Genomic DNA, 13,844 nt, shown 5'->3' on the forward strand with positions numbered 1-13,844 from the left:
CCAGCCTGAGACCTGGGCTGCCCAACATGTGCTTCCCAGTGTGTGTTGGTGCCTGTGGTTTTAGGGGAGTGTTCGGATTCCACAGCTGCTCCCAGGCTCCGCCCAGACCCTTCCTGTCTCAGGGCAAAGAGGCAGAACCATAGTGATGGTTCGAATCCGTCTCCGATGGCTGGTCTGCTTCCTCAGAATTTCACTGTCTTCATCTCTAAGAGAGATAGTAATACCTACCTGGCACAAAAGAAATGCTCAGTTAACTTGCTCAATGAATTATTGTTGCTGTAGTTATTAGTAAAAGACAGGTGAGAAAAGGCACCAAAATGTGCACAGAGGTTGATTCTGACCATCTGGACTGTGTAATATTTTTTTCTCCTATTTTTCTGTACTTTCTAAATTGTATACAGTGAGTATTTTACTTTTGTCACTTGGAGGAGAAAAAAACACCACAAAATTTCTCCAAAACATATATCAGAAAAATGAGATTCTGTATGTGAAAGGACCTCGACAGTGCCTAGGAGAAAGTTATTAATAGAAGCTCCCTTCTGCAGTGAACGTTTAAAGAGATGCGACCGAGTAGAAAAACAAGCATGATATTTGCAAGAGGGTAATGAATTTTTGCCTTTTAATAAAGCTATTTCTTATTCCCAAATGTCAAGAGAAGAAGGCACCAAAGCAAGTGTTCAAATGCTGTGGCCCAGACTGAGGGAGATGTTTAGAGGGGCTTAAAGGACCTGTGCTCCCTGCCCCAGAGTGTAATGCAAAATTACAAAGAAGGGCAAAAGCAACCCAAGCATTCAACAACAGATGAATGAATAAACAAAATGTGGTCTGTACATAAGCAGAACATTATTCAGCCTTTAAAAGGAAGGAAATTATGTCACATGCAACAACATGGATGAACCTTGAGGATATTATGCTAAGCGAAATAAGCTAGTCACAAAGGACCTGTCCTGTGTGATTCCATTTAAATGAAGTCCCCAGAGTAGTCAGGTCCATAGAGACAGAAAGTAGAATGGTGGCTGCCGGGGGCTAGGGGAGCTCAGGGAGGAAGAAGCGGGGAGTTCAATGGGTACAGAGTGTCAGTTTGGGAAGAAGAAAAGTTCTAGAGATGGATGGTGCTGATGATGTAGAAATGCCACTAAGCTACACACTTAAAAATGGTTAAGATGGTACATTTTATGTTACGTGTATTTTATCACAATTTAAAGATATACAAAAGGGAGAAAAGAGATTAAACACGGAGGCAGAAGGAGCAGGTCTGGTGCGTTGTAGTAAGTCTCTGGTCTCCGGGGGCTGAGGGCCATTTGCTGGAGAGATGCTCCAAAGAGGGAAACATCTGGGGAGCGGGGCAGAGGAAAGGGGATGCAAAGTGGTCCTGCCCGCGGGCGAATGCCTCCCGGGGCGGCTGTGGCTTCTGCCTGCACTAGGAGAGTTTTGTAGCTGGAGGACTCAGAGTCCCCACACACCTGAGAGGACCAGGCCTCCAGGAACGCAGCACGTGGGGTGTAAGAAATTAGCACCCAGAGTCTATGTGTCTCAGGTAAGCAATAAGGCAGCATGGGCCCCCCAGGGAGTAAGGAAGAGGAATGCTTGAGCATCAGTTCCATGGAGAAGAAATGCTGAGGTCCTTGCGCTGAAGGGATTTGGAAGTGGACTGGCTGACCCTGAAGGACAAGAGAACTGGACAGAGCCAGGATGCTCTGAGGGGAGGTGGGGAGTCACCTTGGCCCAAATGGAGGCTAGCTCCCACAGTGCCTAGTCGGATGAGAGTGACAGCAACAATTTACTGAGCACTTACTGTCTGTGAAAGCAGTCTTCTTGGGATGCCGATGTATGCCCTACCGCATCCTTATGTGGAGGAACTACTCTCTCTTCACCCTCCACCAAGGAAGACTGAGGCTTGGAAGTGTAGTGTCCTGCAGACCCAGGGCCTCAGAGGCAGCCATCCCCCCTCCAATGAGTCCTTGCCTCCGTTCAGCTTTGTGGCCAAGTGCCCACCCACCCCACTGCCGCCTCCCCCTCGCCCCGGACCCTGACCCCTTCTCACTTAAACTGGTGCTCCCGGGAGCTGCGGATCTTGGAGGAGAACCGCTCAGCCAGCTTCTCCAGACTGCGGGAGTACTCCAGCTCGATCTCAGCCTTCCGGCGGAAAAACTCCTGGAGGTCCTGTAGCAGCTGCAGCCTGGACTCCGACTGCTGCTCCAAGCATTTGAACTGCTCCACCAGCTGCGTGCGGATCTCTGCAGGCAGAGGCAAAGAACGGATGGGACGTTAGGCTGGTGGGGACCACCCAGAGCCTCTTGGGTCATTGGCATAATGGCCTGGCACTTGCCAGGGTCTTACCCAAAGTCAAACCACTGCATATTGCTTCCAGCATTGTTATTTCTGCCATATCATCTAGTAAACTGGCTCACTTTTTTTTTTTTTTTTTACTCAAATGAGGTTATTTTAAATGAACAGTTTTATGTCACTATAGTAAGGGGAAACTAGGACCGCTTGCCATGCTGGTACATAAAAAATTAATTCAATGAAAACAAGTATTTTGTAAAGACTAGAGATGACTGCTTATCAAAGGCCCTAAGCCTAAACTGCCCGCTACCAACAAAAGAAAAACGGGAACGTGAGTGGTGTTAAAGAAAGGTGTTTGGGACTGAGAAAGGGCTGAGAGAGAATGCTTTTTGCCCTTGGGTTTCAGTGTTACTTAAGGCCATGCCGGTGTTCCACTCTGAATTATCTTGAGCTCCATGCATAAACTTCTCAGGTACCACTAGGAATGCAGCTCACACTTCAGGAAATACTGATGGAGCAAACCGGGCAAAAGTTCAAAAGCTAGGGGTGAGGGTGGGGACTGGAGGGTGGTGGAGATAAAAACCACAGCCTGGGTATCGCAGCCTTATTGTCAAGCCCACAGTGTTGTCACTGCATCAACTCTTTCCCAGCCGTCCATGAGCTGCTCAACAGATCAGTCTCCCCACAGCACTCTGCTCAGGGCCCTGCTCAAATCAGCCCATGGTCCCCTTTGCCTGAGTATTAAACCCAACGCCATAGAATGGATTCAAGGCCATCTACCACTCAGCCCCAAACCTAATTTCTCAGGATTTGCCACCAGTACACTGTAAAACCATCCAAACCAGTTCCTGAAATGCCCAATCCCGCCTGCATTAATGGGCACCCTTTCTGAAAGGGTGGTGGCACCATCTTAGCATCCTTGAGAGAAGTGTTCTTCAAAGGGGCAGCCGGCCCTTTGTACACGAAGCTCCCCAAAGAGCCGCGGGCAGGAAGAGCTCTAAGGGAACCAGCTGGAAACTTTGTTTCCATCCCCACTCTTCTGCTCTGCCTGAGACTGTGGCTCAGTCTCAATGACACCACCCCTTTTCCCACTTCTCTCTTCATAGCAGGCCTTCTCCCTCCTTGCAGAAGAGCAACTTCTCCCTCATCCGGAATCTGACTATGGTGCAGAGTTCCTACATGTCAAGATGTCTGGGCACCAAAAAATGGACCATGGAGACTGCTGGTGTTAGCAACTCTTTAATTTAGGGACCTTGCTACCCGAAATGCAATCCATGGGCCCACAGCAATGGCAATGCCGAATCTCAGGCTCCAACCCAGCCCTTCTGCATCAGAATCTGCATGTTAGTAGGACGCCCAGATGGTCTTTATGCACCTTAATGTATGAGAAGCACTGCCATCAATTTCCCTATCCCCTGCATTATAAGAAGTGTTTCCCATGCTATCTTACTTTTTTTATGTTTAGTTGTTATTTATCAAATTATAAAACGTTGATGGTATTTTAATGAATTGTATGATAAATCAACCCAAAAGAAATATAACTTAGAGTTTTGTGGTCAAAGGAAATTTTTTAAACATCCATTTCCATTCACATACATATTTTAGGTAAAAAAAATATATGATAGAGTAATCAATAAAGTTTTTCAATCATGAAAATATAGTAAGATAAAGTTCTGTGAAGGAAATTATGAGTTCAAGAAGGTAAAGAAAGAAACAATGAGCCAAAACCGGTTTGGTTCAGTGGTAGAGCGTCGGTCTGCGGACTGGGGGGTCCCAGGTTCGATTCCGGTCAGGGGCATGTACTTTGGTTGCGGGCACATCCCCGGTCTGGGGGTGCAGGAGGCAGCTGGTCGATGTTTCTCTCTCATTGACGTTTCTGGCTCTCTATCTCTCTTCCTTCTTCTCTGTAAAAAATCAATAAAATATATTTTTTAAAAAAGAAAAGAAAAAAGAAAGAAACAATGAAAATTTCTGACTTGTGCAGGTAATTTTTGATGAATGGTGGTGGATACTAAGTGTATTCACATGTTTATCCTATGACCTGTCAATTACACTCTTGGATACAGACCCAAAAGAAATCAGTGTTTATGTCCACAAAACATTTAGAGAAAAGAAAAGTCACAGTATCTTTACAGCCAAATGTTAGAAACAACCCAAAATGCCCATTAAGAGTAGACAAGGGTTTTTAATATGAAACATTCATTAAATGGAGTACTGTGCAACAACAAAAAATGTACTGCTACCTGCAGTGACACGCTTGAATCTCACAGACCTCATGCTGCTTGAAAGAAGCCAGAACAAAGGAAATCGTGCAAAACTAGTTTATGCTGGTATATATAATGATATAGTGATAATAGAGTTCAGAGAAATGTCACCTTTGGGGGGAAATTGACTGGGAGGGGGCACAAAGCTGCCTCCTGGAATGCTGGATGTATACCCACTTCTATCTGGGTAAGTCAGTACACTGATAAAAATTAATTAAGCTGCATGCTTAAGATTTGTTCATTTTATTGTATATAAGTGAAGTTTCAATAAAAAGGAAAAATTAAACATTGCTATGGTATTTAGCTTCCATTGGATGCATGTAAGAGAGCAGTGTAATTTTATTCTACAAGGTCAATATTTACAATATGGCAGAAATTGTATCCTTTGTAACTAAACTTATAATGAAACTTTTCAGATGTCAAGTTAAAATGTGTGAGGCAAAGAGACTTTTTTTCTGCCAAAGTTCATTTAGAGGGTAGGCAAGCAAAAGTTTTAAAAATCAAAATCATTTCTTTAGAGTCCATGTCAAACCCTGCTCTGCCTAGACAGTCAGGACTGTTCAGCCCTGGTGACCCTCCTCTGAACTCCTGTGGTACTTAAGTTAGTCTCAGACCACCTCCTGCTGCTTTTTAACTCTTTCATGAACACATCTTATCTGCCTGGGCTTCTCAACTGAAATTTAAGCTCTGAGGGTGGATTCTCCCAGCACATATGGGCCATCAGGATATAAATATCTGTATAGCAAATTACTATTTACCTTTACTAAGTGCTTTCCCCCCAGAACATTAAGTACTGTGATTATGGGAGTCTTTTCCAATACAAACACACACATACTCCCACACATACCACACACACATATACCACACCTCACACCCACCACACACATTCACACATACACACCATAACCACACACATCATATAATACACACACCACACATACACCACACACACTCATACACCCCACACACCACACACACACTCACATGCCCCATACACCACACACATACATACCATACATCACACACCACACATACCACACATCACTCACACATATGCATAACATACTTACACACATCACATAACACACACACTCATACACAGCACATACCCCATACACCACACACATACATACCACACATCACTCATACATACACGTCACACTTATAAACAGCACACATATACCATACACACCAGACATCCTACATACCACACACCATGCCACATACCACAGACATGCACACCATGCACACTCACATATACACACCACATACCACATATACATTATCATATAACACACACATACAGCTCACATCACACACTCGCACAAGACATGAATATTATTGTTATCCATTTGTACAGATGAGGAAACCAAGGCTCTGTGTAAACCAAAACCAGGAGCTTGTCTGAGGTCACATTTTGTTCTAGGAACTGTAACAAACTATGCAGGTACACCTATGACATGGCCTACTTGTAGAACTGGATTGAGATGCCTTTGTTCCAAGGGCAAGCCCTGCCATATCAACACATAATTATAAAAATGCTTCCCAAATCGTTTCCCACTCACTTTGAGACCATCCACTCTTCAGCATCTCAGAATAATCCTACTAATCCCCAGCACTTCCAGAGCACACATCTGTTCCAAGTTTGTGCTGAGTTCTTCAGATGTTCTTCTCATACTCTGCACAGCACCAGTAAGGTGGGAGCCACATCAGATGAAGAAATGGAGGCTCAGAGGTAAGCAGCCTCTGGTCTTAGTAGCTGGGATGTGGCAATTAAGCTAGAAATCAAGCCCGGAGCCTTCAGATGGGAGCAATAACCCTCCCGACACCCCATTAGACGCCTTATTAAGAAAGAAAGAAAGAAAAAAAAGACTTTAATCCATCTGCAGTCAACCTCTTGCACCTTTTTGGTAACAAGATGGTGGTCTAAAAGAGATAGTATTTATCAGAAATGCTGCAGCCGCTGCCTTCCTCCATTACAGGACCTAATCAGGAGCCAACGTTCTCATATTTTAGAGGAAAAGCTCATAAATCACATTGTGATGACAGGAGCTGATTTGGAAGGAGCAGCGGAACCTCCCCCAGTTCACACAACCAGCTGGAGCCTTCCAGGCGGGGTTGCATAAGGGACCTCTTGCAGCTTGGATGCCTCAGAGTCAAGTCTTCCTAGCAGGAAGCGGTCCTGGCAGGAGCCCTGAGGGGATTTGATTACCCATCTCTTTCTTTCTAACTCCCTTCCAAGTTGCCCCTCCTTGGGGCAGGCACAGATTTGGTTTTTTCTCCTTGAAAATTTCAAAAGGAGCAAGAAAATAAAATAAAACACAATTGCTCCCAAGGCCCAGACTTCATTCAGCACACGTTCCCCCAGGGAGCCGTTCCAGTCACAGCGCAACACGGGGTGGCAGAAAAATAAAAAAGGTGGGGGAGGGGGGGAGTGGAGGTGGGGACAGGGAGGAGGGAGGGCCCTCTTGGAAAGTTCAGAAAGGCTTTGATCTCAAAACCTTAGAGCTGAAGATGACCTCCTTGAAGGTCTAGGGCAGACTCCTGGGTTACAGACAGAGGCATGAGGCCCAGAGAAAGGGCAGAACTAATTGTAAAGCACAAACTTTCCCCATGTCACTCTCCTGATAAAATTCTCCATGGCTCCCCATTGTTTACAGAATCACGGCCAAACTCCTCTGACATTCTTCATAATGCTCCTGCTTACTCTCCAAGCAACAGTCTCACCAAAGACCTCTGAGCCTGCATCAGACCTGCCACTCATGGCGATACCCAGGGCAACCACATGACAGGAGAACAAGTTTCCTTGCACTCCCTACCCAACCTCACTGGCAGAGGGCACAGGAAGCTTCTTCAGATCCAAGGGAATGAGGAATTGTATTTTTTTAGTTAATAGGCAATTTTAGGTTTACAGAAATATTAACCAGAATGTAGAGTTCCCATATACCCCTTCTCCTTCTCTTATACATGTCCCTATTATTGACATTTTACACTGGTGTGGTACCCTTATTACAACTGATGGACAATATTGATACATATTATTCACTAAAGCCCATAGTTTACATTAGGGCTCACTCTTTGTGGTTTACATTCTAGGGTTTGAACAAATGCATGATGATGTATCCATCATTAGAGTATCATACCATGTGTTTCCACTTCCCTAAAAATCCCCAGTGCTGCACCAATGCATCCTTCCCTTCCTCCTCTCCCCAACACCTGGCAGCTACTCGACTTTTTGCCATGTCTTTATAAATTTTCCTTTTCCGGAACGTCATGCAGTTGGAATGGTACATTATGTAGGTTTTTTAAGCAAGCTTCTTTTAATTAGCAATGAGCATTTAAGGTTCCTCCACGTCTTTTTGTGGCTTGATAGCTCATTTCTTTTTATCACTAAATAATATTCCGTTGACTGAAATAATATTCAGATAGTCTATTTTTCTACTGAAGGACATGTTGGTCGTAACCTGAGCTATCCTGGGCAAATCACTGTGGCTCCCTGAGTCTCAATTTTTGGCAATTATGAATGTTTTGTGCAAGTTTCTGTGTGGATAGAAGTTTTCAACTCACTTGGATAAATACCTGTTTATTAATTAATAAACTATAGTTAAGAGCAGTTTTAGGTTACAGAAAAAAAAGAGAATTTTTGACTTAGATAGGAAATATAGAAAAACTCAAAAGGTAGAAGGGGTATAAAGAGAAAAGTCTTTCTCCAACCCCTACCCTCCAGCCACCTGGTCTGCCTGTAGCAAAGCAACCCAATCACCATGTTCATGTGCACTCATCCTGAAATAATGGCATATTTCAAGTATATTACTTCTCTTTTTATGCATTGTTATAGGATATCACTCACAGCATTCTGTACCTAATCTTGCTAAGACTACTGGGGAGATTAGTCCATATCATTTTATAAAGAACTTCCTCATTCCTTTTTATACCACTATAGAATTCCACTGTAAAAATGTTTAACTCAACCAGTACCCTTGGTTGAATGGTTTTTTTTAATAATCATTTACTATCCCCAACAATGCTGAAGCGAATAACCACACACAGCCTCATTCTGCACATGTGCAGGTACGTCACCTGTGTAAAGTAGAAGTGCCAGATCCAAAGACACCTGCAATAGGATTCTGAGCCTGCTGAATGAGTCTGTGTGTGCTTCTTCTGAAATAGTACCAATTTGACTCCCACCAGAAATTAATGAGAGGGTAACAGGGACTATTTGAAAGGAAGACATGCTAGGATTTGCTTCAAAATAACCTTGGGTGGAAGGAAAGGGGGTGGTTAGGATTATGAGCAACACAAGGTTGGTCTTGTCTTTTGAAATTTAGTTGTAGTGATGAATATGGGAAAGAGGCTTGCTATACTATTCTCTCTATTTTTGTTGTGTCTGAAATCTTTTCATAATAAAAAAGAGAGAAAAGAAAGGCAGACAAAGCCAGAAACTTGACACAAAGCCTGCGGCTCTGGTTAACAGGCCTGACCAGTCAGGAATGCCAGTAACTTGTCCCCAGAGGCCTCTGTCCCCAGCCTGTGAGGGCTGTCCTGGGTTAGAAAGAGGGGCCAGAGTAAGACCCCAAGAGCAAGTTTAAATGCTGTTTCCCAGGCCCCAACCAATTCTAATTCTCAGACCCTTTCCTGGGAATGAGGTAGCTTTTCTGACCCCTCCTGAGATGGTGAGTCTGTATTCGTCCTGAGGATCAAGATCGTGTGAGCGTTTGGCCCCTCCACCCCACAGAGGCAGCTGGGGTATACTGCCCAGTGTAGAGTTTCAGGAGCTAACAAGGAGGATGAACCATTAGGTTACAGACTTTCATCACGTCTGTGCACAATCATGCCTGGTCATTACCACATCCAATGAGGCGGGACTATTATCATTCCTATTTTACATGTGGAGCCATTGAGCTCAGGGAGCCACAGTGATTTGCCCAGAATAGCCCAGAGAGTGGCAGAGCCGGGGCTCAAATCTGGAGTAAGAGGCAGACAGGCGCCGAGATTACCCAGTTTCTAAGTCAAGGTGCTTTCCCGAGGGATCCAGTGCTTCTCCTTTCAGGGATCCTGTCCCTCTTCACCTCCTATCGCTCCCTGCACTCCATCTGTCACCTTGGTGCCGTTCTCACTGGTCCTGGCTGTCATCATCCCTGTGCAACCTAACCTTGACCTCAAGCTCTCCTGTGGTGGAAGACACATCAGCTTGGTCAAACAATGTAACAGGCTCTGGGCTTACCTGCCCAGGGAGTTCAAGTCCTGGTCCTTCCACACGGTCAGCTGGGCAAATTTGTTTCCTCATTTCCCTGGGACTTTGTTTCCTCAGTAAAATGGGGATAATAATAATCTATCTCGTTGGTGTGAGGATGATAAGTAATCATTCGATAAAGCTCTCAGTACAGCACTTCATCTATTTTTAACACTGCACTGTCCAACACAGTGGCCACTCGCCAAATGTGGCTATTTGAATTGATTTTTTAAAAATGCATTCCTAAGTTACACTTGCTGCATTTCAAGTGCTCAAAGGCACATGTGGCTAGTGGCTACTGTATTGCAGAATATTGCAATCGCTGGAGAAACTTCTATTGGACAGCACTGTATTACAGGCTTAATAGAGGTTAGCTGTAATTATCATTTATTGTTATTGCTTTTTTTGTGGCCATTTTTCATCTCCTCAAATGGAAAATAAGGTCCTGAAAGGCACAGATGGCGTCCGTGTTCTATGACTTAAAATATGTGCAAGACCCCTCCAACAAAAGCAGTGTCCTGGGGTCTGTAATGAAGACACTCTCACTGCCACCAGCCCAACTCCCACCATCCTGAAGGGCTCCTCAAGGGGCCCATTGCTGCCCAGCTCCAGCCATAGGGGAGGGCAGTCGTGTGGCAGAGTGGATAGATCCACAGAGCCTGGACTCCAGCTGCTGCATGAGGTGAAATGTCATCTCTGCCAGGTGATGAGCTGTCCCTCTGTCTCCCCCCATAAAAGGCAGTTAACTATGCTCATCCTGCAGGGGTACAAGGGTCAGACTAGCAATAATGTAAGTAACGTGCCAGGCACCTAGGAGGCCCCCAGCAAACAGCCTCCACAGAGAGGTGGCACGCACACCCAGGCTGTGGGGACATGAGAAGAGCACACGCTCACAAGCTGTGAGACATGGAAAGGGCACACGCTCACAGGATTTGGGGACATGGGAAGGGCACACGCTCACAGGTTTTTGGGACATGGGAAGGGCACACACTCACAGGCTTCGGGGACATGGGAAGGGCACACGCTCACAGGTTTTTGGGACATGGGAAGGACACACGTCACAGGCTTTGGGGACATGGGAAGGGCACACACTCACAGGCTTTGGGGACATGGGAAGGGCACACACTCACAGGCTGTGTGGACATGGGAAGGGCACACACTCACAGGCTGTGTGGACATGGGAAGGGCACACACTCACAGGCTTTGGTGACATCAAGCCTGGACTCCAAACCTGGTTTTACCCTCTTAATAGAAGTCACTTCAGCTCTCTGAGTCTGTTTTCTCATCTGTAAAATGGGGAATAATAATACCTTCCTGGTGGGTTTGTCAAGAGACTGGTATGCATATCAAGCAGCTGGCATGATGCCCAGTGCGGAGTAGATAAGTGATAAACAGCAGGAATGAGCCATCACGGCTGCAGTAGCCAGGCAGATTAAGCACAGAGCAGGCTGGGTGTTTCCCAGGCCCCTCTGGTTCCCTCCTTCCACAACCCCGGGGGGGAGGGATGAATTACTTGGGCCTCTTGGGCTGGGTCCCCTCCTCCTTCCCCACCCCCGCAGCAAGCTGGGCCCACGTTCCATTCCTTCTCTGGGCTTTACACAAAAGGCTACGCATCCCCGCCCCTTCTCCTAGGCTCCCGTGTGTGAAGAGATGGTTTATTGTGGGGGCCCTGTGCCCCTGAGGGTTCCTGGACTTCATGCCTTGCAGGAGAGCACCAGCTGCCAGGCCAGGCCAGACACAGGCGCTTCATGCCGTTTCCCTGGCAACCACTGCCCGCCCACCCATGCCAGCCACTGTCCCTGCTGCCTCCACACTGGATGGAGCCAGTCTGGTAACTGGGAGCAAGGTTCTCCATGTGTCCTCTCTACAGATGCCATCGGTTCCTGGACCCTTGTATTGTTTAGCTCATAAGGCCAAAGACCCCTGCCAATGGCATTGGTCATCCTTTATTAATCTTGACCAAGCTAATTCACATCCATTATTGCTTCTACCTCAAAAAAGAGCTGCAGGGAGAGGGTGGGTATTACACCATTTTACAGGTGGGGAGACTGAGGCCCAAGAGAAGAGAAAGGACCTGCTTGAATCACAAGATTCCAACTTGAGCTGCCGTGACCCTGCCAGGCACTGCCCTGGTCCAGCTCTGATCTGGTGGACCAGAGGGAGTGAGCCCCAGCATGGGATTGTTAAATGGGTGTCTGGGTGATGCAGGGCCAAGAAAGCAGACTTGCTGAGCTGAGAGCCTGGCCTTGAAGCTGTGTGACCTTCAACAAGTCACTAACCTTTCGGGGCCGTGGCTTTCTCATCTGCAAAATAGAGAGCAAACAGCAGACATTTATGGCACCGAGTGCTTCCACAAATTGTCCCCTTGTTAAGCAAAGCAGTGAGCATTACGCCACAGTCTTAGGAGGAACTACACTGTTGTCCTGTTTGCAGAGGAGGACGCTGAGGCAGAGAGGTAAAGTGACGAGCCTCGCTTCACCCAAACATGGAGAGATCTTTGGGCTCCAAATCTTTTCCTCTTGCCAGGAATGGTGTTCCTGTGCGCTTGCCATGTGTATTAGACCAAGTCAGCCAAGTTTTTACAGTGTGTCTTTAGTTGTCCCACAAACACTCAGGGTAGCAAAGGCAGGCTTAGCACAGATAACCAAAGCATATCAACTCCCCATGCTTCCCTGAAGCAGATATAATCTGCTTCCAACTTTCTTGAGGGGAGGGGAAGCACATACCCCGGGAAGAAACTGGGTGAAATGACTGGCATTTCCCCCTCCGCTCCTTACCACCCCTCCCTCCCCCCAGAAGGAAGCACAGTATATGGGCTAGTGTTTTTTGTGTTGTTGTTGTTGTTTTAACATACTTTATTGATTTTTTACAGAGAGGAAGGGAAAGGGATAGAGAGTTAGAAACATTGATGAGAGAGAAACATCCATAGCTGCCTCCTGCACACCTCCTACTGGGGATATGCCTGCAACCAAGGTACGTGCCCTTGACCAGAATCAAAACTGGAACCTTTCAGTCTGAAGGCTCTACCCACTGAGCCAAATCGGTGGATAGGCTAGTGTTTTGAAAAAATAAGAGTTATTTAATAATAGTGATAATGAAGCTATCAACCAGGAAAATCTTCCTCTAGGTAAGAGGAAATGATTTGAATCCAAACACACTGACTAGCGCTGGATATACATTCGTGGCTGAAGAGGTGGGAGACAGGAGATTCCCACCTCCCACCGCGGTCCAAAAGCAGAGACCCAGCTCTGCAGCCCCAGCAGCACCCCACCTGGATTGCTAATCCAGTTTCCTTTGAGCAGAAAGTGAGAAGCGGAGTGTGTGGGGAAGAGGCTTTCCCCACAGCATCTGTGCCATGTCCAAATAATAGCCATTCCCTCTCAAACAGAAGTCGAAAGTCCTCTCCCTGCCGTCCTGATGTTTGGTGAGATGCAAATAAGGGTCAGAATAAGGCCACGCCTCCTCCTACTTGAAGCTCTGACTTAAAATGGGCCGTGATCAATTTCAACACAATGTTAATATTCACAGCGTTGCTGCCCCGTGGTCCCTGAAGAACCAGACGTGTTTAAATGGGAAGAGATCAGAATTCATTAATGCTGAATTTCCAGCTGCGTCCTCTGACAAGAGAACGCTTCTTTTTATGTTTTCAAGCCACCATGCTCTGGAAACATCTAAGTGCTTCCCAAACTTTAGAGCCACTCTCTAAAAACTATCTGTTCTGTATTTATTTAACATGTTTCTTTAAATCGCCTTGCATTTTACATCAGATGATTCATAGTATTGCCATAACTGGAAAAACACGAATCACTCACCATTAATAGAAGGAAACTGTAAAAATAAATACAATGAACACAAAATAATGTTATTAAATTCTGCCTAGATTTTGTAGCCTGAGATCTACTTTCTTTTTGATAGGCATTATTACTTCCCTAATATGGAGAGAAACAAGAATTTTTTTTATGTCAATATCAATGGGCCTGGGAAGGCCATGGTTGGGCCATAGTAAGGTAACATCACCTGTAGGGATGATAACCTCAAATAACCCTCAGGGGTAGGCAGGA

At 45.8% G+C, this 13,844-nt stretch overlaps 1 protein-coding gene and 1 long non-coding RNA gene across 11 annotated transcripts in view; one reads left to right on the forward strand and one right to left on the reverse strand.

The window, feature by feature from the left end:
• SRGAP3 (SLIT-ROBO Rho GTPase activating protein 3) overlaps window positions 1-13,844 on the reverse strand; it is a 219,584-nt gene that overhangs the window by 103,763 nt on the left and 101,977 nt on the right. For all 10 annotated transcript variants that reach the window (XR_014796611.1, XR_014796612.1, XM_084901918.1 and 7 more), the window contains exon 2: window positions 2,045-2,237. Coding sequence is in view for 8 of the 10 variants with exons in the window: in XM_084901918.1 (XP_084758044.1) it covers window positions 2,045-2,237 (193 nt within the window). In the remaining 2 variants the exon portion in view is untranslated. The remainder of the gene's footprint in view (window positions 1-2,044; window positions 2,238-13,844) is intronic.
• The window catches only part of LOC311631662, a 263,842-nt gene that overhangs the window by 49,027 nt on the left and 200,971 nt on the right, over window positions 1-13,844 (forward strand). The window lies entirely within an intron of this gene.

The sequence above is a fragment of the Pipistrellus hanaki genome (assembly GCF_964339955.1).
Source record: "Pipistrellus hanaki genome assembly, chromosome: 13".
In the NCBI taxonomy this organism is placed as follows: Eukaryota; Metazoa; Chordata; class Mammalia; order Chiroptera; family Vespertilionidae; genus Pipistrellus; species Pipistrellus hanaki.